Genomic DNA, 27,874 nt, shown 5'->3' with positions numbered 1-27,874 from the left:
TTTTTTTTCTTGTGTATTTTTTTTAATATTTTTTTTTAATTTTTATTTATTTATGATAGTCACAGAGAGATAGAGAGAGGCAGAGACACAGGCAGAGGGAGAAGCAGGCTCCATGCACCGGGAGCCCGACGTGGGATTCGATCCCGGGTCTCCAGGATCACGCCCTGGGCCAAAGGCAGGCGCCAAACCGCTGCGCCACCCAGGGATCCCTCAGCATGAATTTTCTACCAACTCCACCTTGACACCACCCCCCCCCCCCCATCTGCAGCCTAGACAAGGGCCGGGACTTTACCCCTCAGAAGTAGATGCATCGAAAGGGAGGCCAAGTGGGGTCCTGCCGGGAACTCGCGTTCTTCCTGCTTGGGAGCCGGTCTAGAACATACAGGCTGCCCAGCATCTCCCTATTGTTGGACTATAAACCGACACACGTTTAATGACCTTGGGCAAGGCCCAAGTCAAGCGGCAAGGCCCAAGTCATCGGGCTCTAGAATGTGGGATCTCTTGATGGAAAAGAAATATGGAGACAAAGTGAACTCATCATTGTGAGCCATGCCTCGCAGATGAGGAATTCCAGAGCCTGGACCTTGGCCACTGCCACAGAATCCTTGGGGAGCTGTTGGAGAAAGAGCAGCAAAAAAGGTGGAGATTCAGACTGGAGGGAAGAGGAAGCTGTGAACTGCCTTTGGTGAGGTCCCTGACTGTCTGTGTGTCTGTGTGTCTGGGGACTGTGCTCTCCAAGCAAGGCCGCCTGTCTGTCTCCAGGCTGCATCCAGCATCTGAGGGACCAAATGCTCGGATGGAAGGGGAAATGGGTTAACTCTCCCCGGTTAGTTGCTATGAAAGATGAACTGTTAATTGTTCTTCTGGCTATGATGATGGTATCATGGCTATTTTCTTTTTTCTTCTCTTTCCCTTCCCTTCCCTTTCTTTCCTCTCCCTTCCCTTCCCTTTCTTTTCTCTTCTTTCTTTTTTTCTTTTTTTTTTTTTTTGTTTTTGTCCTAGTCAGTAGCTATTTCCCTGAGAACTTGGGCCCCAGATCCCTGAGAAGTGTCAGGACCCTGGAATGAAGGTGCCAGGGACGGCCACAGAAACAGAAACCCCTCTGGGCAAGATTCTGGGTTGACCATGAGACCTTTCTCCAGGGCCTTAGACAGATTATGTGCTGAGCAGAGCTTTCGCCTTAAATCTGAGTCCAAAGGCTTACTCAGCAGAGCCATCCGGGCAGTGACAGGTTGCCAGAGACGTCACAGAGTGCGGCTGGAAAGGGCAGAGCTTGAAGCAACAGAAGATGTGGTTTTGAGGTGGACTAACTCTTGCCTGACTCATGACTTAATGGGAGTTTCTAGATCTCTTCAGTCTTGCTTTGTTATGTTTTCCTACTTCTCATTGATGTATAAAATACATTCAGCCTATTTCTTATCCAGAAATAGATATTTCTGAAAGACCTACATCTTATTGAAGTCCATAAATAAAATATTTAAAAATGCAATGATAGGATATTTTGGTTTTCCTTAAAATAACTTTTGGGGGGAGGACGAGGAGGGGCATGTGAGTGTAGATAAAACAAGATGGGCAGCATGCTGATTGTCTAAATTACATGACAGATGACTGTATTCTCTACTTTGGTATGTGTAAGATTTTTCACAATAAATTTTTCAAAAACAGAAGGGAAGAGATCCAGAGATTTTTAAGGCTGGACAGGATAAAGGGAGTTTTGAGACAGTGCTAGAGTGGCCACCACAGGAAACTCTAATATTTGCAAGAAAGTGAAAGTGTTTCATGCATCACTCCCCAAAACGCAAACCGTGGCAAGAAGTTCTCTGTCCGGAAAACAAGTGTATGGCTTTGTGAACTGTGGACTCTGAGCAAGTGACTTGACATCCTGGTAAAGTTAGACACCTGGCATGTTCTCTCCTTTATTCACATTTTTGTTCCCATGGACACGTTTCCACTGATAATTGGGCTCACGTGGTGGGGGCTTCCCTTTGCTTGGAAAAGGCCACTGCTTGCAGTTGTCCAAGGGTGTTCAAATTTTTAGTCGGGATGTGATGTTGTCATGTCTTAGGATGACCTTATGGAGCTCTGGGACCATAACTGGCCTGGGAGTCCTGACCAACATACATCAGGAACGAGGTTTCTAAAGAACCAGTCTATACTTGGTCACGTATCGAGAGACCCCCAGCAGTCGACCTAGGTTCAAGAATGACACGACAGAGAGGAAATCACTGGGCTTTATTTCACTTTTGCTTTTCAATCCTTGTGGAAATATGAAGCTAAACTTTCGGGTGCTTTTAAAATCGCTGGCTTTTCTCTGTGGTGAGTGTCTGTGACTCACTGGATGAGCCCTTCAGATTATGCACGTATAACCCCAGGTGGATAGCTCGACGGGGCAGAAATGAAGGTGACCTGCCAAATTCTCTGAGTGCCTGGCTCTCAGGTGGGCTTCATACCCAGTTTAACAACTTCAGAGCTTTGCAGAAGCTTCTAATTTGCTTGTCTCACTAGCCCTAGGTCAGTGCTTAAGAATAGTAATTTGAAAGAATTTTCAATGGCCACATGGATGTGGGCAGCCCATTTCTGATTCTCTGGGCTCCTTCTCTAAAGGGATCATCACCTATTTTGTCTTGGCTGTGAAATCAAATGGTTTACTAAAACTAAATATAAAGAAATGTGGGGTGGAGGAAACCTCTAATATTCTCTACTCTCCTAACTTCTCCACAAGGGTATAATTTGTTGATTTGACTGGGTTGGAGTCTCGGACAGTGACCACTGAGCCACGAAGCACAGAAGTTGGATTAGATTCTACTGATACTCAGACTTCCAGTCACTTTCCTAATGTGAGGAACCCTGTCTTCGAGGTGCATCCCGTCATCTGAAGAGGTCCGAGGTTTCCTTGGTCCTAAAGAATATCCTTCAGAGACCAGTTTGGCTCAGTGATCCAGAGCTGCATCACTGAGATGGGAATTATAGCAGCTTGGAGGAAGAGAGGAGCGGTTTTATTTGTAAGGCATTTAAAACCAGGTTCTTTTTTTATGTTATTTATTCTCTGTGTGCTTTAGGAAAACAAGCGCCTTAAATTGGCCTCAAGATGTTCACTTGTTAGATAGATATTACTACCATTCAGACAAAGCACAGATAACTCATGTTTTTGTCCTTTTTTATGCATTGAGAATCCCTCCAAGGGTTACAGGGAAAATACTTACCTTTCAAACCCTGAGCCAGCTTGACCTGAAATATCCATGAACCCATACCCTGGGTTGCACTCATGTTTGCTTTTGCATGATAAATGGAATTACCTATAAGCTTGGATCAGCCCGTTTATGTTTCTGAAGGAAAGCCGAGCCTACCTGAAAGAGGGCGCTAGCAACTCATCCATCTCAACCTCTCCAGGTTAGTCCGTTTCTGAGCATTTTCCTTCTCCAGGATTTACTGGCTTGTCCAACCTGGCAACAGGGAGACAGATTAAACAATTCAGTTGATATGAGAGGTGGCTCCTTTTTTTCACTTTTTTTCTTTTCTTTGTTTTGCATCAGAATGTGTTTTTGTTTTAGCTACTCATGTATATCTTGAAAACATAGGTGAGAACATCGATGGGCACTGGGATCTGAGTGCCTGATGTCAGACACTGGATGAAATTCTGGAGCATCTGAGCGGCTCAGATGGTTGGGCGTCTGCCTTCGGCTCAGCTCATGATCCTGAGGTCCTGGGATCGAGCCCCATGTTGGGCTCCCTGCTCAGCCGGGAGCCTGCTTCTCCTCCCTCTGCCCCTGCTTGTGCTCTCTCGGTCTCTCTCTCAGATGAATAAATTTTAAAAAATCTTTTTTAAAAAAGGATCCCTGGATGAATTGCATAAGCACTCTGCATCCATTTCCTTATATTCCCTCATAGATTGTGTGGGACAGTTATGTTCCTCTATGTGAAGCTCTCAGAACAGGGACTTGGAACTTAGGCCAATACAAGCCCTCAAGATATGAGAACTGCTGCTGTGATTCCTCCATCCTGTGGCTTCATCACTGCAGGATTGTCATGATACTGCGTGCTGAGGGTGGATGTCCATTTAGCTTGCCGTATCTCTAAGTTTTTCTTTTCTGCACATGCAATTAAAAAAAGGCAGCTGCTGTCTTCCAAAGCCACTTACTTTCTGTTGGCAGTGGCGCTGTGTGAATGCTACGTCCAAAATATGTAAGATTCAGGATCCTTCTGAGTCATTTATAAACTCTGGAGCGCTGTGCTTTCTTAAGGAATCCGGTAGGTGCTGGATTCTTAGGCCCTCACCGCCTTCAGAACGTGGTGCAGCAGTTCCAGGCCCGGAGCAGACCCCCGCCCCCCACTCGCTGCTGCACCCGCCACCTAACTTCCCCGACGTGCCCAGAAACGGAAACTGGGCCACGCGGTGCTGCAAAGGGCAGGGACCATGGGCAAAGCTTTTGATGGCTGTCACTTCCTCCCCGCGGCCCCCCACCGTGCCCAGGCGGTCTCCGTGCTTTAGGAAACGCGGGGCTCATTAAGGACAGGAAGTGAGCTTCCTGGCAAATGTTATCAAGGACGTGCGGGCAGTTGCGTGTTGCCAGTTACCTGCACCCACATGAAGCTTCCTGCAAGAGGCCCCTCCCTCAGCGCGGGCCCCTGTGCGTCCTGCTGCATGAGGACACCAGCGCGGCCCCGGGGGTTGGGAACCTGCAGCCTGAGGAGCACCCCCTTCCGGGGCTCCGAACCCCCCCACCCCCGGGGCCAGGGGCTTGTGGGGAGGGTCGTGCTGGTTCTCGAAAGGTACTGCTGCAAGATTTGCTTAGTTTTCTTACTAACTGCACTGACTCCTTCCTTCAAGATATGTTTCTCAAGCCAGGTTCTCTCCTTAATAACAAAAACCCAAATAACTTCTTGAGATAAAATTGGGGAAAAGTACTTGAAAAACAGCTCAAATACATAATTCCAATAGGATTTCTTTTCTTTTTTCTTTTTTTAAATTTATTTTTTTATTGGAGTTCAATTTGCCGACATAGCATAACACCCAGTACCCATCCTCTTTTTTTTTTTTTTTTTCAGATTCTATGTATTTATTCATGAGAGATACACAGAGAGAGACATTGGCAGGGGGAGAAGAAGGGAGCCCTATAGGAGACTCAATCCCAGGACCCTGGGATCACCACCTGAGCGGAAGGCAGATGCCCAACCACTGAGCTACTCAGATGCCCCCGCATTTATTTTCATTATTTCAGTTTTAAACCACAACCCTTTTTAAAATTTAGAAAAGAAACATTAGAGATCTGTCCGCAACGATAAAAATGGGAATTAGAGGCAAGGTTTATGTAACATCTTTGCATCAAAATGCATGGAGTAAGAGAGATTCGCCAGTGGGAGGTGGCTGGAGGTAAGCCGCTTTCCCTGTCTTGGTGTGGACCCCCCCTGGCAGCTCTGCAGTGCCCCCTCCCTACTCCCTCTGTGTCTGAACCTTCCTCGTTGGTCCTGCAGGATTAAGAGCTGTGATGTGTGGGTCAGAAATTGTATCCCTGGGAAGGACCCATGTCTCAGATTGCATAGGGTAGTGTTGGAAAGTACATAACCTGAAAGAACTTCAAGTCTCCTTTGGCCACTGGCTGGCTCCTTGTGTCCCAGGACCAATTCCTCAGAATCTTTGGCATCAAAATCTAGCTCTGGGTCTGATACATAGGAAAGACTCATCAACTCCTTGAATTTTTATATCTTACTCACCCAGCTGCCTAAACCAGGAATCTGGTGTCCTGGACTTCCTACAGTCTCTCCCCACCCAATTCTAGCCAGGCCCTACATCTGGCCAACCGTATACCTGCTGCATGCGACTCAAGCATGCTTCTCCTTTCCACTCCCGCCCCAGGTCAGATCTGTCTTGAGTGTCCACGGGGCTGTTGTAAGAAATGGTTTCCCAGCTGCTTTTCTGGCCTCCCGTCCTGATCCCCCAACCCCTCCTCCCACACCCCTTCACCTCATGTGCCCAGCTCCTGAGCCCTCAAGTGTCACTTTCAGGTCTGGCCGCCTCTGCCTTGTCCCATATCCTTCAAAGAAGCAAGCTGCCAGCCATTGCTCCCTCCCCATACCCACTCCCAGTTGTTCCCAAGCTTCTGCTCCTCTCCAGAGCTCTGCCTCAAACACCCTTCCCCGTTGACTCATTGGCAAGTTCACTTCTCCTTTGGGACTTGCCCCCACCCCCCCATTGGCCAAGTCTTTCCCCTCTGAGTGGCACATCTCCAAATGTCAGGGGGGCTGCTTTCGGTTAGGAACAAGACAACAGAGACTAGATCTAGGAGTGGTCCTCAGGGTCTTTTGATTACTTGAGGAAAAGAGGCAAACGACCCTGGCACAGAACAGTACGCTCAGCCCTGGAAGGGGGGCACAGGGCACTCTCTGGGGACATATGTGTGTTGAGGAGGATGGCGTGTGTGGAAGGTCTTCCTGGAGGTAATGCTGCAACTAGGAACTGAGGGGTGAAAGGGAATTCACAGAGAGGAATTAGGGAAAGGAAAGGGACTTTAGAAGGAACAGCATTTATGAGCTCAGAGCTGAGGCAGTGCATGGTAGGCCCGGGAAATGAGTAGTGTGTTTATGTACTCATGTCACCCACTGGCTGAGCTCCTTAAGGACATCCTGTCCCTCTACTGCCTCAAGGAGGCCTCAACAGAATTAGACCTAAACACTGTGATCTCTGGGCCTCTCTCTCCCCATCTGTTACATATAAGGGCCATGCGAGGAGACTGCTGAAGTCCTTTGGATTTTCTGAGATTCTGTGAACCACATAAGAAATAGAAACTAAGTAGGAGGGTCTTCATCTGTGAATTGTCTGTGAGCCCTGGAAAGCCAAAGATGATGCTCAGGCCCTGCTTTTCAACTTTTATTTTAAAAAGAGACAATGTGGGGGAAGGTAGTTGAAGCGAACTTAGCCACTACATGCCTTTCTCCTACGCAAGCGGAAAGCCTCTTGCCGCCCTCCTTGGCCTGAGTGTGGGATCATCTGCAGGGCTGGTGCGAAGGCCTCTTATGAATGTAGAGTCCCTGAGAGATGGACAGAATGAATATACAGAGATCAGACTATACATAAAAACAGAACCCTGACCCACAACCTGCTGCAATCCGCCCAGGAAGCCAACCTGCTCGCAGCAGTAACCAGTCCAGAAAGCCAACCCATAACCCCTGTGGCAAACAGCCCCAAACAGCCAAGACTCAGTAACTGACAGCTTCCCTAGTGTTTGCATCCACTTCAATTTAGGACCAGCAAGAGAAAGCCATACAATCCCTAAGCAGTCACATAGGACTCCCCACTTCTAGTTAGCCTACCTACAGCTTCCCCAGGCCTCCCAGTCAGGGCACATTTGAAGCCTTCTTTTTATCCACTATAAACCCTTGCCAGTCTTCTGCCTGCCTTTAAGTCTCTGCCAAATGTAAGTGATCGTGGCCTACTCCCTCCCTAGAACAACCTCTGAATAAACAGCCTTTGCTTGTTCTCATCTGGATGGTTTTCATTCATTTCCACAGACTGAAAGAGATTCTTTTGAACTCTGGGTATCCTGTTTATTTTTTTCACTCTTGGATTCATTTCCCTTTCCTTGGAATATTGGAGAATGTTTTCATCATCTGCAAACACTGACCAAGATTAGGCACGTTTGTGCTGGAAAGGGCACTGTTTTGTCTGCGATCAGAGCACGGATTCCCACTCCGTCATGATGCTGTGACTGCCAGCACGTCCTCACCTTCTAGCTCCACCTCCTTACCTATAAAATGGGATTAAGAAATTATTATCCGCGTCAAGGCTGGGACTGCAGCCATGGTCCTCAAAGTTTGCATCTAGTGGTACACCTCTCAGCACTTTCCCACTAACCCCAATCAAATAAGAACAAATCCAGACTAAGATATGGAGAGATTTTATTTGAAAAGACTATTGCAATGGGGAGAACATTCTGAACAGAAGATCTGCAAGAGTCTCAAAAGTTACTGCAGACTGGTGCAGTCAGGAAAGGCTGTTCTGTATTCTGACCTGAGGGTCAGAGTCCAGAGGCTATAGGTAGGGGAGAAGCCTGACTAAAGTTTGGTTGAGTCACATTAGTCATTATTTCATCCAGATCGGTTGGTGGGGACAGACAATTCAGCTAATCATCTGATGAGACAAGGAAGGGCAAGTTGGAGAGTCTGTGTCTGCTCTTGTCTTAGGCAAACAGACGGGCATCCATGGGTCATATCTAAGTCACATAAACTGGTTCTTTGCAGAAAGCCATTTTGAAGCACAAAAGTGTAGGGGGATTTCTTGACTACTGTTTCCTAGGAACATAGGGCTCAGGTAAATTTCAACATTATCATCTGCTGATGGATGAGTGGATAAACAACACATGATTAATGCATTTAATAGAATATTTAGGACATTGTGCTAGGTAAAATAAGCCAGTGGCAAAAAGATAAATACTGTATGAGTCCACTTACATGAGGTATCTAGACTAGTCAAAATCATAGAAATGGAAAGTAGCACAATGGTTACCAGAGAAAAGAGAGGAAGAGTGGGAAGTTGTTTTCAAATGGGTATAAAGATTCAAGAATGCAAGACAAAAAAAGTTGTGGAGACTGGTTGTACAACAGTGGGTATGCACTTAACAAAACTGAACTGTACTCCTAAAAATGAATAAGATGGTATATTTAATGATGTGTGCCTTTTACTAGAATCAAAATTTTAAAAATATTCAACATTGTCAGTGCCTTCTTTTTTTTTAAATAACTTCTTTTTTAAGAAAAGGTTTTATTTATTTGGGGGTGGGGAGAAGGGGCAGAGGCAAAGGGAGAAGCAGGCTTGCCACTGAGCAGGGAGCCCAACAGGGACTTGATCCCAGGACCCTGGAATCAGGACCTGAGCCAAAGGCAGACATTTAACTGACTGAGCCACCCAGCCACCTGTCAGTCCCTTCTTTTGTTCAAGATGAATAAATATCATTTATCACTGAACAACTCAGAGGTACTCTTAAATCTCCTGAGTGGAAAAATCATCTAAAAAAATAGTCTCCTGAAGACTCTCATTGGTGTTACTTCTGCAAAATCAGTTAAATCATCTACTGAGAGGTAGTGGCTAAGATCAGTTGATGTAGAATCCTACTGATCAGGCTTTTTAAGGATGACTAGAGTGAAATAGAGAAATATTAATATATATAGTTATTTTAGGTAAAGAGCCAGGAGTTGCACCCTGGGGGTGTCTATTCCAAGAAGATTCCAAGAGGCAGGAGGTAATCCAGCACTGCTCATTGAATTTATTGAAGCTGTCAATGCTCTTGGAAATGCTGTCCATGGTCTTGGTTGCCTTGTATTTATATGCAGGCACACATGACCTGAGCATTTTACCAGACTTCTTTGGTAGCCCAGACAGTACCTTTTCCAGGGGGAATCTGGCCTGTGCATGGGCTGCTGCAGGGATGAGTCTTCTGAGGTCTACAGAAGCTTTAGATTGCAGTACTTCCTCAGATGCTGGGGGTAAAAGCCAATGACAAGGCAACCTAAAGTTCCAAGGAGGATCTAGTCAGTCATATTTTAGTTCTTGGCAATGCCAAGAGAAGAGAGAAAGAGATAAATTAGAAATGTTAGTTCAAATGGTTGTAGATAGATCCTGAAGAAAAATAAAAGAATCAGAAATTTAATAAGGTTTGACAATGTGTAAAAGCTGATAGGACCTAGTTCAGTTTGCAGGAGTTTATATCCATCAGTTATCTACAAAGAGACTCAAACCAGCTTAAAAACAATGAAAAGGGCCAAAATCTGGTAACCCACAGGATGTGCTACTGTTTTCCACTGAAAAACAAAAATTCTCTCCAGAATTATCCCTCTTTTGATCAAAGATAATCACAAGGAGAGATTATTCTGGATCATAAAATAAAGCTAGTCTCATTATATATGACCTGATTATTTACAGAGGTGCAGCAAGAATGGCGTTTTAAAATCCAATTTGTGTTGCTGGAAGTTTTCATAAGAAATCTCAGAATGGACTTTTTTTTTTTTTAAAGATTTTATTTATTTATTCATGAGAGACACAGAGAGAGGCAAAGACACAGGCAGAGGGAGAAGCAGGCTCCCTGTGAAAAGTCCAATGAGGGACTCAATCCCGGGACTCCAGGATCATGCCCTGAGTCAAAGATAAGCGCTCAACCTCTGAGCCACCCAGGCATCCCCCAGAATGGACTTCTCAAAGCTTCTCGAGGCTTGAATGCCACGCCAAGAACTCACCATCAGATTTCACCTGCATTACATAGATTTGAGTGAATTCCTCTCTTCTCAAGGTCCGTCAGCTCATATCCTGAGCTTGTCAGGAAGAGAACATAGTACTCCTCTGTAAGTCTGGGAACACTGTAAGCCAGGAAATGTGCTGGTTTTCGCAAAAGGGTTTCATAAACATTGGCTCTAAGAACTCAACCTTATTTCTTTAAAACTAACAACTGCTTACACCTAATTAATTCTCAAATGTAACATTCTGGACAAAACCTTGGTTTTATAACCAATGTTTCCTATTATATCCTATCAATAAAGAGGTCAGATTCTTATTAAACCTATGCAAATAGTTCTGTTGCCATGAAAATAAGAATACTCAGTAAGAGTTTCCAAATTCTGGAGGAATCAGACAAGAGAGAGAAAGATATGTTTCATTTCTATGTTTTCAAAAACACAGACTTCAAAATTTTTATAGCTGGTTAAGAGAAAAGAAAAAGGAGTTCCTTATGTCCAGAAAACAAAATATTAAAGGACTAGTAAATTTCAAAACAAAACAAAACAAAATCATCCCTCATCAGCTCACTCAGGTCTGGGTAATGCTTGTTCCGCTTCATCTTGGATTAGCAATCTCATGAACCCATTAATTTCCTTGTTAGTGCTGAAATCCTGATCCAGTTCAGTGGTATGGTCTCCAAATTGTTTAAGCGATGACATTAGAAATCTGTGCTCAAGGGTACTTGGCTGAGCCCTTTCCCTTGTGGCTCTGAGACCATCCTTTGTCAGGGTCAGAGCATTCTGGCTTGTAGCTGGTTTGCAAATGTGTTAAGGAAAGCATTAGAATAGAACCAACCATCTGTAGAACACAAAAGCCTTAAAATGGTTGTGATTAGTTTACTAATGATAATTTTCAAAAGTGAGAGATTTGATTAGAGTTCATTAAAAAAAAATAATGCAATTGGCAATGAAATGTGTTTGTTCCTGTGGCAGGGAAAATAAAATAAGATCAATCTAAAATTAAAATGACAAAAAAAGATTAAAAAATAAAAGGTTTATGGGGCACCCGTGTGGCTCAGTCAGTTAAATGTCCAACTCTTGATTTCGGCTCAGGTCATGATCTCAGTGTCATGAAATCAAACCCCGAGTAGGGCTCTGCGCTGGGCATGGAGCCAGCTTAAGATTCTCTCTCTCTCTCTCTCTAAAACTAAATGAATAATTAATTAATTAATTTTTAAAAAGGAAATAACATGATCATAAAGAACTTTAGCTATTTCCCCAAGTAGGACAATTTCATGCATTTAACAGAGACAGAAGTTTAGTTTTGCATTAGTATAATATCTGATACTAAAGCTCTTTTAAAGAAAAACTTACAAATAAGACCATCAAAACTTTGGCCAACATTGACCACGACAAATACAATTCCCTCTCCGTGAAACTTTCTGTACACAGAAAGTTCTTTCTTTCTGGATACAACTTTCTGTATCCATTCAGATTTTGCCCTACACATTCCTCTTCCTCCTTCTTAAACACCCAGTCATTACTTTAGGACAAATCTACTCTCCTTCCCATAACAAGTGTACATCCTGGACACCTTGTATTCTCTTTGCAATTGTTTCTCCCAGAGAGCCTCATTCACATGTATTGATCTTAACTGTCAACCACAGTAAGTTCTATTTCCCGGAGATAACTGTGAGGTACATAATCGTGAACTGTTCTACATCAACATTTTGTAGCAAAGCTTATGAACATCTATCTCCTAACCTTTTTTTTTTTTAAAGATTTTATTTATTTATTCATGAGAATACACAGAGAGGAGAGAGAGGCAGAGACATAGGTACAGGGAGAAGCAGGCTCCATGCAGGGAGCCTGACGTGGGACTCGATCCTGGGACTCTAGAATCATGCCCTGGGCTAAACCGCTGAGCCACCCGGGCTGCCCCTCTCCTAACCTTTTATAGCCATATACATCCTTACAGTACAGCTTCTCAATGTGAGCAAAAATCAACACATTCAGACCAAAATATAGAAAGTCTTAAAATTATGCTTAATAATTAGTATTTCAATGTTTTATCTTGTTAAGAATGATCTGGGTAATCAAGCATAAGCTTTAGATTCCCAGAAGATCTAGAGACTATCTCACGCCCCTGCAACTGCTCTCCCTCCTCCTGAGACACAAGTTTCTGAGTGGTGAGTGACTGCTCCACCAAAGTTGGCGAGCCCCCGTCCTCACTCATAAAGCTTCCATAAGTGTAACATGCTATTGTTAGCATGTTCCCGGTGCCATGCTGAGGACACGGCATGCCTTATGTCACTTATTTCTCAAAACAACCTGATTACATCAGCAGAGCTTTCAAATGCCATTTTACAGATGAAGAAACTGAGGCACAAGGAGAGTAAATAGCATTACTAACATCACGTTGCTAATGTCACAGAATGAATATATTCTCTTTCTAGGGCTGCAGTAAAAGTGACCACAAACTTGGTGGCTTAAAACAACAGAAATCTATTGTCTCCATTTTGGAAGCTAAAAGCCCCAAATCCAGGTGTCCACAAGGCCATCCTGTCTCTGAAGTCACTAAGGGAAGATTCTTCCTTGTTCTCTCGTCACTTCTGGTGGCTGCCAGCAGTGCGTGGTGTTCCCTGGCTTGTAGACGTGCCATTCCAGTGTCTGTTTCCTCTATCACATGGTGTTCTTGCCGTGTGTCTCTCTGTGTCCGAATTTCCCTCTCTCCTAAGGACACCAGCCATTGGGTCAGGGCCTAGTATACCAATCTTCATCCAGTAAGAGCTCATCTTAAATTGATTACATGAGCAAGGTCCTATTTCCAAATAAAGCCACATTCACAGGTACTGGGGGTTGGAACTTGAATGTATCCTTTTGAGGGATACGATCCAACCCACAGTACTTAGTAAGCTAGGGCTCTGAAGCATCCCCAGATATCTGCAGAGTGGGATCTTTGTGCCCCCAGGGACCTTTACAAATGACCCTTGAGGAGTGTTAAGACACTATTAGGGGGGCACCTGGGTGGCTCAGTGGTTGAGCATCTGCCTTTGGTTCAAGTAGTGATCCTGGGGTCCTGGGGTCTAGTCCTGCATTGCGCTCCCCGCAGGGAGCTTGCCTCTCCCTCTGCCTGTGTCTCTGCCTCTTTCTCTGTGTCTCTCATAAATAAATAAAATCTTTTAAAAAACTGTTAGAATGTCCATTTTAAAATTTCATCTTTTAAAAGTTTCCACTAAAAAAAAAATAAAAAATAAATAAAAGTTTCCACTCATGTTTTATGATGTACATAATGTATTTACAGTAGTACATGCATGTTGTGTTCTAAATCTTTTTTTTTTTTTTTTTTAATTTATGATAGTCACACAGAGAGAGAGAGGGGCAGAGACATAGGCAGAGGGAGAAGCAGGCTCCATGCACCGGGAGCCCGATGTGGGATTTGATCCCGGGTCTCCAGGATCGCGCCCTGGGCCAAAGGCAGGCACCAAACCGCTGTGCCACCCAGGGATCCCTGTTGTGTTCTATAAAGCTACGTATATTCAGTGGGTACGCAAGAATTGTAAATGGTCAGTGGGCAATTAAACAGTTTTAGGCCCTGTTCTCAATGCCACTCCTTCTCAACAATCTATTAAACTGGCGGTCACTGGTGTATTACTTTTTCTTTTTAACAGTTGCCCTGGCAAAATAGCACTCCACTGTCTCTAGTGAGGTGTTTTGATCTCCCCATCCCCAGGGTTTGGTGAAAAAGGCTTTAGTTTGGAAAAAAAGGCAGTTACCAGGCTTGAGCCAAGGTGACAGGGAGCTAGACTTTTAAGAATGTGGTGATTTGACAAGATTTTTTCACTTAAATTTGTATCCTTCTGTATTTCCATAACTGTCTAATGATCAGTTTCCTTTTAACGTTTCAGACAGGCAGACCCTGTGTTTAATATAATTTAGGTCTGAAAGCATACTGTTCATGACCCAAACACTTACCATCAATTGTTGGGGACAAGGGAGGTATATTGTTTTGGGGCTTTTTTGACATATAATTTTTCAAAACCAGCAGCCAGGTTGTGATGCGCTGTCAATTCTTCAGACCTTAAGTCTACTGGTTCCCTTTTATGATACTATTCTGAGATCTGTTCCCCATCCCCTCCCTGCCCACACATACACTTCGCTTATACACTTTTCATGGGATTGTTTTGGGTTCCTTAAGGGGGGAGAGACTGATTTGCTCACAGGTAAACAGATCGCAAAATGATAATGTGCCTTTGAAAATCCATTTGCTTATATATTTTAAAAACAGAGAGAAGTCAAAGTAAACAAAGCGAAATGTATAAATTTGAAAAGATATTCAGATATCCACGGAAAAGAATTGCTCAGAAGTGGGACGCCGGGTGGCTCAGTGGTTGAGCGTCTGCCTTCAGCTCAGGGTGTGATCCCGGGATCCTGGGATCCAGTCCCGCATCGGACTCCCTGCGGGGAGCCTGCTTCTCCCTCTGCCTGTGTCTCTGCCTCTCTCTCTGTGTGTCTCTCATTGAATAAGTAAATAAAATCTTAAAAAAAATAATTGCTCAGAAGAACAAAGGATGGTATAACATTAAATGAGTCATGGTGTTTTCCAAGAGAGTCAGATGACATTTATGTTAGTTATTGTTTAATTCTCAGAACATTTGACATAAGGGTCTATTGATTGCTGGGGCGGGGGAGCTAGTTGTTTGAGCTCTTGTATGGGCCTAAGGATATTTTTGTTATAATTTATCCCACCTGTGCCCGTCAGTTCCTTTCCACTTGCCTCCTCCCGTGACAGTCTGGCTCATGTTTCTTCATCAAGCTCTCAGCCAGTTATTAATAACAGCCCAGCGAGTCTCCTGATCCACCTAGAGCATATGGTGTTTTTCACAAAAGAGAGATCTTCTCCTTGACTTTGGACTTCGCTTATTGAGCCCCTGAACAGTAAGTTTCGGTTTTTAAAATATGTGACATTTAAAAATGTTGATGTGGGAGGAAAGTTTAGTATAACTCCTGTTTGCCTGTGGTAGGGGGAGAATATAGTAAGCTAAAACTTAGACGCATGCAGCCAATTTCCCCTCACTGGGTTTCAACATCCCTCCAATTTGTACGAGGCTGGTTGCACAACAGATTAATGAGTTGGAATTCTATTCCTCTCATTTCCTTCTGGCTAAATGAAGGTAGGAGAAGAAGCTAGGATTCATAATTCCTAAATTACTCGGCCACGCCTGGTGGTAGGCTTGGTATGCCTGTCACTGCAGTGATTGCAAAGGGAAATCTCACACAGGGCAGGTATATTCATGGGGAGCTACACAGGAGGTGTGGGTCTGGTCTTTCTACCATGTTTGAGCTTTGGTTCAGACACGGCACCTGTCTTGTTCCAGTGATTCATTGCCTTCTTGTTTTCTTCCAGCTGAAGGCTTTGTCTTTGCAGCCTCCTTTATAATGGTTGCTTCTGAGAGTCCTGAAAAGTAGGTCACTGTGTTTTCTGTCTGGAAAAGGAGGACCTTGAAGCTCAGAAAGGCCAATGCCCTGCTCCGTCCTTGTGAGCTCAGCTGAAACCAGACAATCCAATCATTCTTCAGGACCAGGGACTAATGCAGCTTCCTGCTTTGGTTACGTATATTCATTGCTCCTGAACAGGTGCATCACACTTCTCAACAGAATGTGGAAGGGAGGTGTTACCACAAACAGGAATGAGGTAGATGCTATCCTGGTGTTGAGCCCTGGCTTGGAGCACTAACAAATTGTGTGAGTTTAAGCAAGTACCTCTCTGAGCCTCAGTTTCCTCATTTGTAAAATGAGAGTCATAAGCTCTTTTAGAAGGGATTGGGTTGAACTCATAATGTGTATAAGTAGCCAAGTATAGTAACATTATTTATGAAATCCCTCACTGGAATTTGTCTTTAATCTTCTATTTTTTTAAAAAAAGATTTTATTTATTTATTCATGAGTGACACAGATAGAGAGGGAGAGACAGAGGCAGAGGAAGAAGCAGGCTCCATGCAGGAAGCCCGATGTGGGACTCGATCCCAGGACTCCAGGATCAGGCCCTGGGCCAAAGGCAGAGGCGCAACTGCTGAGCCACCCAGGTGTCCCCTGAATCTTCTTAATTGCCTCTTGTTTGTTTCAGATTCAAATCTAGAGCCCCCAGTGTGGTCTTTGATGGAAAATAATAATCTAAATGGTAGAGACAATGGAGGGAAGTGTGGGGGATGGGCAAAATGCTAAAGGGCATGAGGGAGGGCACGTATTGTGATGAGCACTGGGCCGTTATATGGAAGTGATAAATCACTAAATTCTACGCCTGAAACCAAGACTATGCTATATGTTAACTAACTTAAATTTAAATAAAATCTTGGGGAAAAAAAGAAAGAAGAAAAAAAAAGCAAATGGTAGCAACAATAATTGGTTTCATCTTTAGGCTGAGCAAGCTGTGTGGGTGGTGAGGATAGGCACTGGAGGATGGCATACCTAGCAGTTCGGGACATTGGGCTCTAGCTAAGATCAATGAAGTTGGCAAACCTCCCAAAACAATTTCAAAGTGTAAGCTAGTATTTTCATAAACTGGCCTGTTTTGCCAGTATTCTAAAATTTTCCTTTTGGTTGTCTGCTTCTGTGGCTAGAAGGGACTGGTTCCTCCCCATTGCTGACTGGGCTCATGCCTAGATGAGAGTTCCTGCTTCCCAAAGTGTTCCCCTATCATTCAGGAGATGGGATTTTTGCTTTGCTCTACAAGCTTTCACTATGCACACATTTATTTAACTCTTACTATGTGCAAGACATAGTGCTGGGTGAGCAAGACATCAATAAGCTCTGAATAGGGCAGCTCGAGTGGCTCAGTGGTTTAGCGCCACCTTCAGCCCAGGGCGTGATCCTGGAGACCCAGGATCGAGTCCCATGTCAGGCTCCCTGCATGGAGCCTGCTTCTCCCTCTGCCTGTGTCTCTGCCTCTCTCTGTGTATGTGCCTCTCATTAATAAATAAATAAAATCTTTTTTTAAAAAACCTCTGAATATAGTAGGAGAAAGAAGTCAGTTCATGAGTAACTCTGATACAAGTCATAATGGGCTTGTTCCATGGTACGTGAGAAGTACAGACAGGGCCCAGATTTCACAGGGTCTTCACACCCAAGACTGATTCACCAAAAACAGGCATTTTTGATTAGGCTTCCCCTTGGAAGGCTATAAATTCTTGGAAAATAGTTCAGAGATTTTCAGGGTTCCTCCTTTGGTCCTTTTTTGAGTAATGAGCTGGTGAGGCATAGAAGAACAGCACCTAAAGGCTGCATCTCTCTCTTTTTTTTTTAAAGATTTATTTATTTATTCATGATAGACACAGACTGAGAGAGAAAGGCAGAGACACAGGCAGAGGGAGAAGCAGGCTCCTCTCGGGGACTCCGATGTGGGACTCGATCCCGCATCCTGGGATCAGACCTGAACCAAAGGCAGGCGCCCAACTGCTGAGCCACCAGGCGTCCCAAGGCTGCATCTCATCCTCACCTTTCTACCCCCCTCCTCAATCCCCCCCCTTTTTTTTTAATTTTTATTTATTTATGATAGTCACAGAGAGAGAGAGAGAGGCAGAGACATAGGCAGAGGGAGAAGCAGGCTCCATTCACGGGTAGCCCGACGTGGGATTCGATCCTGGGTCTCCAGGATCGCGCCCTGGGCCAAAGGCAGGCGCTAAACCGCTGCGCCACCCAGGGATCCCAATCCCCCCCCCCTTTTTTAAAAAAGATTTTATTTGAGAGAGAGAGAGAGAGCACATGCACACACATGAGCAGGAGGAGGGGCAGAGGAGGAGGGAGAGGGACAAGCAGATCTCAACTGAAAGGGGAGCCTGACGTGGTATCTCAGGACCTGGGATCATGACCTGAGCTGAAGTCAGTCACTTAACCTACTGAACCACCCAGGCACACCCCCCGCCATTACTTATTATTGAGCACTATTTTGTTCTAAGTCCTGTGCTAAATGCTGGAAATATATTTCTGCCTTTAAAAAGGTCACAGACGTTCATTTAACTTGAAATTCTGTTCTCCCACCCAGCCATCTACCTTCTCAAGTTAAACTTGACTCCAAACAAATACTTAACTGGTTTCAGAAATCAAATCTGCACCTTCATGAATCAAAACTTGCCCTTGGTGAATGTATGCAGAGTGTGTGTTGCAGAAAATAGATCGAAAGATTTTGCCAGATGCTTTTTAGAACTCCAAAGGGCCCAGACATTCCCCACTCTCCTCCACTCACCAGCCCCCAGCCTGGAGTGGCAGTCCGTTGGCCACTATATGAATTCTGCAGATAAAAAAAAAAAAACAAAAAACTAACTAACAAACTCCCTCAGTCTCACTCCCACTACCTCACACCACAGGGGCACGAACACGTGTCCCGGCTTCTCCTGAAACCTTGCAGTTGATCCCTGGCCAGGCTCAGGGCAGTTCATCTGGCCTTGGGTGAGCGCACTACAGCTGTGATTCATGGAGAGGGCTGGGGAACTTGACAGGGAGAAGCTTGATAACATTTTGATTATTTTGGTGCCAGAAGATTTCCTAATGTTAAGTGCCTATAAACTGGGCGATTTATATCTTCTTGGGGGTAGCGCACAATCTCCTATCTGGGGCACGAATGTGCCAATGGGAAATCTCAACCTTCAGAAGTCTTGGTAATGGATGATTAAGAGGAGATGTTTATGTGTAGAAAAAATAGTTCATTTTAAGGCCAAGATATTTACTTAAACCTTTCGAGGCAGGGTCAGTGGTGGCCAGGGGAGGCTCACAGCGCAGAGGCCTTGACATAGAAACAGAGCGTCAGAGGTAGAGTTGAAGAGAAGTAGAGTAGATCCACGCACGTCTGGGGACCCCTCCATCCCCCTGGCGGGCTGGGTGGACCCTCCGGAGTGCTGCCAGACAAACCAGCCCACATGCCTGCATGCCTGCCTCCACTTCCAGGGCTTTCCACCTCCAGGTCCATTTGTTTCCTCATCAGCCTCTTCTCCCCATGGCTGGGCTGTGGCGAAGGGGCCATCCTTCTGAGCCCCCAGCCTCACTGTAACACCCACAGCCCCATCAAGCTCCAGGCAGCTTGCTGGGCCCTCAGCTTACCTCCTTACCAGTCCTGAGACACTGTAGTGCCTCAGGCTGTGGAGCCAGAAGCCCTTCACTCAAGTCCCTGGTTATCCCTGGTGTGTGACCTTGAATAGTTGATTTAACCTCTCTGCTCCTCAGTTTCTCCAACCAAGGAAATAGGAGCGATAATTACTCACCGTATAAGATTATAGGAGATTACAATCAAAGCGTTTGTAGGCCTTTCCTAATGATAGTTATGAATAAAATCCTTTCTTTTTTTTTTTTTTTAAGATTTTATTTGTTCATTCATGACACACAGAGAAAGAGAGGCAGAGACACAGGCAGAGAGAGAAGCAAGCTCCACTCAAAGAGCCCGTTGTGGGACTTCATCTGGGGACTCTGGGATCACACCCTGAGACAAAGGCAGATGCTCAACCGTGAAGCTGGCCACCCAGGTGTCCCATGAATAAAATCCTTTCCATTTCCTGCAAGACAGGCATTATCTTTGGGTGGCAGGTGAGGTTAAGTGCCAGGTCTAAAGCTACAAGTAACACCGACTAGAACCAGGATCTAAAACCAGTTCCATCCAGCTCTAAAGCCAAAGCTCTCTCCTTGCTCCGCTTTGCTGACTGACCATCTGTGACAAAGCATATGTTTTTGTTTTCAGTCGAAGTCCACTTTGTCAAGTTCTGGCCTGCCAAGTGTTTCAATTTTCACTTGTGACTTACTTTATTTTGGACTCTCTGGTCTGACCCTGGCCCGAATCAAAGAAACTGGGAGGTGATGAAGGTAGCATATCTCCAAATAGCCAAGCGAAATGCAGAATCCCATTTATCTCAAATGTCAAAAATTTGCTGAGGCAATTATGATGGTAGTTGTGAAAAAAAGTAGCTGTGGAACCTCAGACAAGTTGCTGTACTTCCTGTATTTCTCTGGGCCTCGTTTGTCCAATGGGAAGTTTACAAAATTGCAAATATCTTTTCTAGTGCCAACATTCGTGTCGTATTTCAGACCTTTTACTACTATTGTTTTTCTTAGCTGGAAAGAGAAAAATCTCTTTGAAATCATATCTTAAGCAGGAAACAAGGTACAACAATCATGCTGGCAGTCATTTAAGTGTAAAGCCATATGCCATTTATTATGATTCTCATTCAACAAGCTTTCTCTCACACAAGACACATACCATTGATGAATTAATTTCTCAGATGTGTGTTAAATTTCCTTTCTCACATAATTCAGCTTTGAGCTGAGTCTAATGGAGCCATCACTAGTTCAAAAAATGTAATTTGAACTCAAATTTTAGAAACTTACATAACACACAAAACCCATTTATCATTGAATAGACTTGAGTTTTTAGTTAACTTCTGAATGACTCAAATTTGAAGAGTCTCCTGCTCAGCCACACCAGCATCCATTTCTGGAGTCCTAAGGGGACAAATCTCCATTATGCCATAGAAACAGTAGCCATCCTAACAGGACATTCCTATCCTAAAATCCCATATTGCTGATGCCAAATTTTTGTTGCCTTCCAACAACTTGACATGGTTCCCTAATTACAAGGAAAAAACCAATACAGAAGCAAAGACATCAACACAACATAACACCCATATGATTTCTCAAGTTTCTAAAAGATAATTTTATCGAACATAAACTTTATAGGAAAGAGACATTTTCTGTATAGAGACAAAGAGAAAGCACCCAACTTTGGGATTTTACTTTTTAAATATTTGCTGGAAAAGGTTGACTTAATATATGTGTTTTTTTCCTGCTGTAATTATCATGTAAACAAAATGAACTTTCAGTCTTCCGAAAAAGCTCTTACTTTAAGAGCAGTTGTTAAATCAATATTTGTTGGAAATGAATTGGTGTCAGATACTGTGAAGTACTGGCAGCCAGGGTGGATAAAGCCATCCTTACTTTCTAGTAAAATAACAGCAGTCTATGGGGTGTTCTATGCAGATAAACATAATACAGTGTAGTGAGTGGAAATATTATAGACAAGCTGGCTTTAATTTTGCCTGAGAAAGTCAGGATGAATCACTGAGGAGGTAATTGCATTTCAAAGGTGTGTGACAGTTTTGTGTTCAGGTGTTTAAAGAGAACCCAAGAATGATTCATTCAAGAATACCATCTAGGAGGTAATACACTAGATTGGTTACGGTAATATTTACCAGTGCTTAATACAGGTACTTGCTAGGCACAAGTATCATCTCATTTAATTTTCATACTGTCCTAAGACATAGGTACTATTATTTTCATCCCCATTTTGTAGAAGTGCTAACTAAGGCACAGAGAGTTGATGTAACTTGTCCAAGTTCTCATGGAAATAGCAGATCTGAGTGAAATACCATCAGTCTGATTCCAGACTCACCGCTCAACCACCATGTCCTGAAAACATTCTTGTTATTTTTTCGTCCAGCGAACATTAGGAGATCAAGGGGGAGAAATGTGTCAAAGGTTGATCACTGGATAGATAAGTAATGATAAACAGGAATAAAATTGCAAATAAAAAAGCTAGTAGGATTTTAAAAACTTCTACTTTCAGCAAACCTAGTTGCTAGATAGTAAGCTCACATTGGTGGTCTGTGAATGTCCCATTACAGATTATTTCGATTTGGGTAAATGAACAGCTGGTTGTTGTATAGCTATCTTGGCAAATTCAGGGTTATCTCGCCCAGAAGGGTAATTGCAAGACTGTCCGTTGCATTATTGACCAGTAGTTCACATAATGCACAAAGGAGCCAGGACCAAAGGAAGAGCGGTCATTAATAATTACATGTGGATATTTGCATTTCAGTATGGTCAATTTCTACCTTAATATAGATCTTTTCAAAAGTAACTTCTTGTTTGAAAATATTAATAAATATATGTAGTTGAAAGATGGTGCCATCTGGAATTCTGGGTTAGTAGAATCCAAGATCCAGCACAGAATACTTAGTGGCTGTGGATAGTTGCTCTATGTTTTAATAGCATATAACCACAGCCTAACACCTGCTAGACCCTCAATAAATGGTAATTATTGTACTTTAATTAAGTGACCTATTAAGTAAAAATTGACAGATTTCAATTTTGTTTCATTTCCAACTTATGTCCTAGGGAACTTTGCTCAATATTATCTTGACTGTTAGATACTGATGGAAACAGGAGTAGGATTAGCACATTCTTGTCAAAAAAGAAAATATTTTTGAAGTATGACCCAAGAGATTAAGACTATAAACTTGAATCCAATGAAAAGTGTTTTCTTTTGATTAAAAAAGAGACTTTACAAAGTATGTTCTGTTCTTTGTCTTGACCAAGAATCCACACCTAATAAGGGGAAATAGTAGAGGGAAAGAAATTGAAAAAATTGGTGAAGTCTTACTGGGGGGCCAAGCCATTTAGCAAATCCACTCTTATGGTTGCAGAAGTCAGAGTTGATTTGAGAAGCCCCATTTTACATAAAAAAAAAAAAAAAACAAGATTGTAAAGGTTTTAAAGGCAAGAGCCTACAAGATAATGGCAGGAGGAAGAAGATGGAATACAGTGAAATTCAGCGCCCAGAGACTACTTTCCATTTGTCCAACTTACTTTCTGAGATACCGCTTTTCAACCACTCAAGAAACAAGGAACAGATCACTTTGAATTAGATTATTTGGGCTTTTCCTGGTGTCAAAAGATAAAATAAGTACAAATTAAAAAAAACAACTAGATAAGACAGCACAACATTCGATAAAATAATAAATTGGTTCCCAGTGCCTCCTGGAAATAGGGAAAAGAAATATAGGTAGAAACATTGCAAATGAGATGATAAATTATTTACAGTCATCTGAAATTTCAACATGAAGTATTATTAAGCCCAAAGTAATCTGGGATGTCTTATATCAGAAATTGGAGGTTATTTTAATTATGACTTTTAAATACTAGTTCAAGATAAGATCATGGTCTTGAGACAGTCACACTCAATATGTTCTAGCATACTCTTAGAAGTGTCCTACTTTGTTTGAAATTTATATTCTTGGTACATGTTGTATCCAATAAAAAAGACACTAGGAATCATTTCCCCCCTAAAAATTGCTGGTGTTAAATAGCTTTTCCCCAAAAAAGAATGTCAGTCCAATCCCAAAGAAAAAACACCTGATTACAAAGCTTCTAGTTAAGTAAGAACTAATCAAAATGTAAATCAAAGTGTAATGACACTCATAATTGTAATCCACAGTAAAATCTGAGCATGTTAGTAAGCTTGTGGTGATACAAGTCTGTGTCCTTCCAAGGATTACATCTAGAAGCAGATCTATCATCAAGTAGAAGAATCAAACAAGAACCACCCATATTCCTGTTGATCATGAGCATTTCGAATGAGACAAGAACATGTTCTTTAGCAAAAGAAATTTAAAATGAACTCAAGGAAAGTTAATTTTATTAATGAAACTTTTTAATTGAAATAATGTAATTTATACTTTTTCACAAAAGCTACATATTTTCGTTAAAATGTTTCAAGGATAAATTTAATTTTTCCCAAGTTCATATTTGTTTAAATGATTGGTTTGGCAAAATAAAATCAGTATATGTTACTTTTCAATATATGGAGAAGGAAGAGGCCTGGCAGTTTTGAAACTACTTTCCTTATTTTCTAAAATTATATAAGCAAGTAATATCCTTTTAAGTGAAAATGTGAGAAATAGAAACAGCAAGAATAAAAAAAAAAAAAACACATATAGTCTTTCCTTCCAAACTTGGCCTCTGTGATCATTTGCAGATATTTCTTAGTTTTCTTTTTGTATTTCAGTTGTGAAGGTTAATATACACGTAGAAAAGCACATAAAACTTATATATACAGTTTAATAAGTGCTTAAAAACTGATTGCCAGTGTAACCACCACCCAGAGCAAGGAATAAAACTGCTGGGAGTGCCTCAAACTGACTATCCCTTCCCTTACCCTCACTGAAGTCACCCCCTCCTGATGTATGGTAGCCAATCCCTTGCTTTCCTTGATAAATTTACCTTCTACACTGTTGCCATCCACATATGCACCCCAAACTTCACACTTTTTAAAAAAAGATTTATTTTATCTGTTTTAGAGAGAGAAAATGTGGGGAGAGGGGCAGAGTGAGAGGAAGAGAATCTCAAGAAGACTCCATACAAAGCACAGAGCCTGAGGTGGGGCTCAATATCATAACCCTGAGATCATGACCTGAGCTGAAATCAAGAGTTGGACGCTTTAGCCAACTGCGCCACCCAAGCACCTCTTTTGTGCCTTGCCTTTTAAAAGTTCAATATTATGATTGTAAAATTTATCCCTGCTTTTGTATGGAGCTGTAGCTTAATTTTCATTACTGTGTAATATTCCACTATATGTATGAATTTATCTATTTATCTTGGGCACCTGGGTAGCTTCTAAGTGGAGAATATTATGAACAATGTGTGTCCTGGTGCAGATATCCCTGCATCAGGTGTATACTTAGGAGTGTAATGGGTGATCATAAGGTATGGGTTTTAATCATATTTGAATATTTAAACATAATTTTCTAAGTAGCATTTTTATTATTTCAGAGTTGTAATCACCATCATTATATTGAATAAATAATTTCCATTTGTGACCAAATATTATAGCCTGGTCTTTTGTAATGAATTTACTCCTTTGGACGCCTGGGTGGCTCAGTGGTTGAGCGTCTGCTTTTGGCTCAGGGTGTGATCCTGGAGTTCTGGGATCGAGTCCCACATTGGGCTCCCTGCATGGAGCCTGCTTCTCCCTCTGCCTCTGTCTGCCTCTTTCTCTGTGTCTCTCATGAATAAATAAATTTTAAAAAATTAGAAAAAATTTACTCCTCCACTTTCTAATTTGTTCATAAAAGTGATACAAAATCTTAAAATTTATAGAATTTATAGCAGACATACGATCACATGAACTATGGTCTTATGTAGACAGAGAAGTTTTGTTTGTTGTCCTAGAAGATATTCAAGCAAATATATTCTAAATAATTTTTTTTTATTTTTATTTATTTATGATAGTCACAGAGAGAGAGAGAGAGGCAGAGACATAGGCAGAGGGAGAAGCAGGCTCCATGCACTGGGAGCCCGACGTGGGATTCGATCCCGGGTCTCCAGGATCGCGCCCTGAGCCAAAGGCAGGCGCTAAGCCGCTGCGCCACCCAGGGATCCCCTATATTCTAAATAATTTTTAAGGAAGTTTTTTGATTGAGTTGTGTTTGACCTACAGCATTGCATAAGTGTAAGGTATAGGACACATTGATGTGATACATTTATATTGCAGTATGATTGCCATAGGAGTATTAGCTAACACCTCTATAACACCACATAATTATCATTTCTTCTTGTGTTGAAAACAATTAAAATCTAATCTCTTAGCAAGTCTAATGTTTATAATAGTTTTGTCTATAACCACTGTACTGTGTATTGGGTCTTTAGAACTTACTAGTTTCAAGTATGTGTCTTTAAACATTTCTCCTCTTCTCCCACCCCTGAGAAATGTTGTTTTAAAGACATGGTGAATGTTTGCCTTGCCAGGAAAACTCTAGAATCCAGCTTAATGTTTCTGTTAAAGGTTCAGTGTTTAGCTGTACAAATCTGTGATAAATTAAAATTAAACTGTCATACTTTCTTTCCAAAGTCCACTTTTTGACATCTTCCTGACTTCGTTGGAAGTAGTTTTAGAGTTTCTCCAAGCAGGCTCTCTGCTGCTCCACTTCGTACACTACCTCACTTTCCAGTAAAACCTTTTAATGTGCTTTGACACAGGGACCAAGGTTGCTAAGAGACCACCGGTGCTGAATGCCCTTTGTCCTAGCAAGAGCTTAGAGTTTACCGAGAGAAAACCAAGGAGCAGGGTTATCTACCGCTACCTGGGATTAAGGCAGGTGAGAAATGGGTTTCTGCTCACTCATCAGTCCTTGCCAGCTCCCTGGTCTCTCCCGAACTTCCTATTTTGGTCTCTTTCTGTTGTTGGAGGAAAGTAGAGGTGCCCCTCAGGGCACAGATTAAACAAACATAAACTGGAGGCCATGGCCATCACAGCAAAGGAGAATCACTTTGCAAACCCATGAATTATTCTCACTCCTTGTTTCTGAAACATAGGCCAAAGGAATTGTTGAAAGTCCGGGAAATTCTAGGTGTTTACTGTGCCAGTGCCTGCTGTGTAATTTGGGGCATACCATTCCCTTCTCCAGGAACGGGGCTACTTATTACAGAAATTAACGAAGATTGCTTAAATGGGAGAAGACAACACTGTATAAAGCTCATCTGTTCCCCTCTTACAACTCAACCTGCCTTTTTGGTTTCTGGGTGAAAGTAGCAAAAAATATTCTTCTACCCCAATATTGCTTCTTTTTAAAAGTATTGACGGTCCCTTTAACTTGACTGTATTAAAGGAACTTTGATGCAAGTCTTTGAAAATTACTTGATTTATTTGACCTTGAATTCCTGAAAAAGGAGTTCAGAATGGTTCTAAACCCCCTACCTGACAGGCATTCGGTAAAATGTTCCAACAGTGTGCTAAACAGAGCTCACATTAATACATAACACTTTTTGAAATTCCTGTTATTTAAAAAACTGTTTAACACAGAAATGTGGAGGAAATTAAATGTTTGATATCTTATTAAGTGACCAAACTAATGAGAGGGGATCCCGAGGAAAGATCAAGAAAAAGACCTTTTGTTTGTTTAATTAAAAAAATATTTTATCACCTGCCTTCTTCTGTGTCTTCAAATTCACATTTCCTGGTGATGTTGCCGATACAGGTTGGAAGAATGGCAATTTCACTGATGCCAACAGAAATGGTAAAGGACTTTGCAGATAAGATTTGATAAGCAATTACTGATAATGACAAGAGAACAGTCGTTTTGATAGTTCCTTGAGTTGTTTCTCTTCAGAAAGCAAGCATATTTGACATGTAGAAAAATGTATGATTATGACATAAAGTGGTCAAAATGAGTAGGTGGGAAATAATTTAATTCATTAGAGGGGAAAGTATTTTACTTTATTGATGGGTTACAGGTGTGTATAGATGTTCCCTCATCACTATTTCTTTACAGTGCAAATATTCCATTGAGTTTAAATAATCAAGATTATAAACATGTTTATTTCAGGGTACTTTTCTTGTTCTTTTTTTTTTTTCCCCAGGAAGCAAGAGCATGTTGGATATGATGTGTAAAAACTGGATATTAATATCTACTACGATTCCCACAAGTCCAGAAGATGAAATTGTTGGAAGACTTCTAAAAATTTTGTTTGTTATCTTTGTTGACTTTATGTCTATTATGTATGTCATTGTAACTTCCTAAAGAGCAGAATTCTCTTGCTTTACATGTGAATTTCACATTAATTCTGCTGAATAAAAATTTGTAGTTTAATTTGTTGAGTGATATTATTCTGATCTCCACTTATTCTAGAAGCTAAAATGACATTTCAATAAAAACAATATCATTCATTGCTTAGTACCTTAGGGTTTATAAAACACCATAAAAATTGACATTTTTTTCCCCATAAATCTACACAACTGAGTCCTAAAACTTCTTGACTTTTAAACATGATTGTAATTTGATAGATTGACTAAAATTTATAGGTATAATTATGGGTGATTTTTTTCAGGATGCATACCTACATGAAATTTTATATGGTTCTA

The 27,874-nt window shown here is 42.1% G+C and overlaps 1 protein-coding gene across 3 annotated transcripts; it reads left to right on the top strand.

The window, feature by feature from the left end:
• The first annotated feature begins 560 nt into the window (after positions 1 to 560).
• On the top strand, positions 561 to 27,602 carry MRLN (myoregulin). Of its 3 annotated transcripts, none has more exons than XM_072755117.1 (3): positions 561 to 685; positions 25,993 to 26,111; positions 27,373 to 27,602. In XM_072755117.1, exon 3 carries the CDS (start codon positions 27,384 to 27,386, stop codon positions 27,531 to 27,533), a length of 150 nt encoding a protein of 49 aa, XP_072611218.1. In that variant the 5' UTR covers positions 561 to 685; positions 25,993 to 26,111; positions 27,373 to 27,383; the 3' UTR covers positions 27,534 to 27,602. The 3 variants fall into 3 exon arrangements, with proteins under 3 accessions (XP_072611218.1, XP_025869369.1, XP_025869370.1); XM_026013584.2 differs by lacking the exon at positions 561 to 685 and adding an exon at positions 15,020 to 15,138; XM_026013585.2 differs by lacking the exons at positions 561 to 685; positions 25,993 to 26,111 and adding an exon at positions 15,020 to 15,138.
• Positions 27,603 to 27,874: the final 272 nt, after the last annotated feature.

Source organism: Vulpes vulpes, chromosome 4 (genome assembly GCF_048418805.1).
Source record: "Vulpes vulpes isolate BD-2025 chromosome 4, VulVul3, whole genome shotgun sequence".
NCBI classification, from domain to species: domain Eukaryota; kingdom Metazoa; phylum Chordata; class Mammalia; order Carnivora; family Canidae; genus Vulpes; species Vulpes vulpes.
This window is presented reverse-complemented; position numbering and strand designations above follow the sequence as displayed.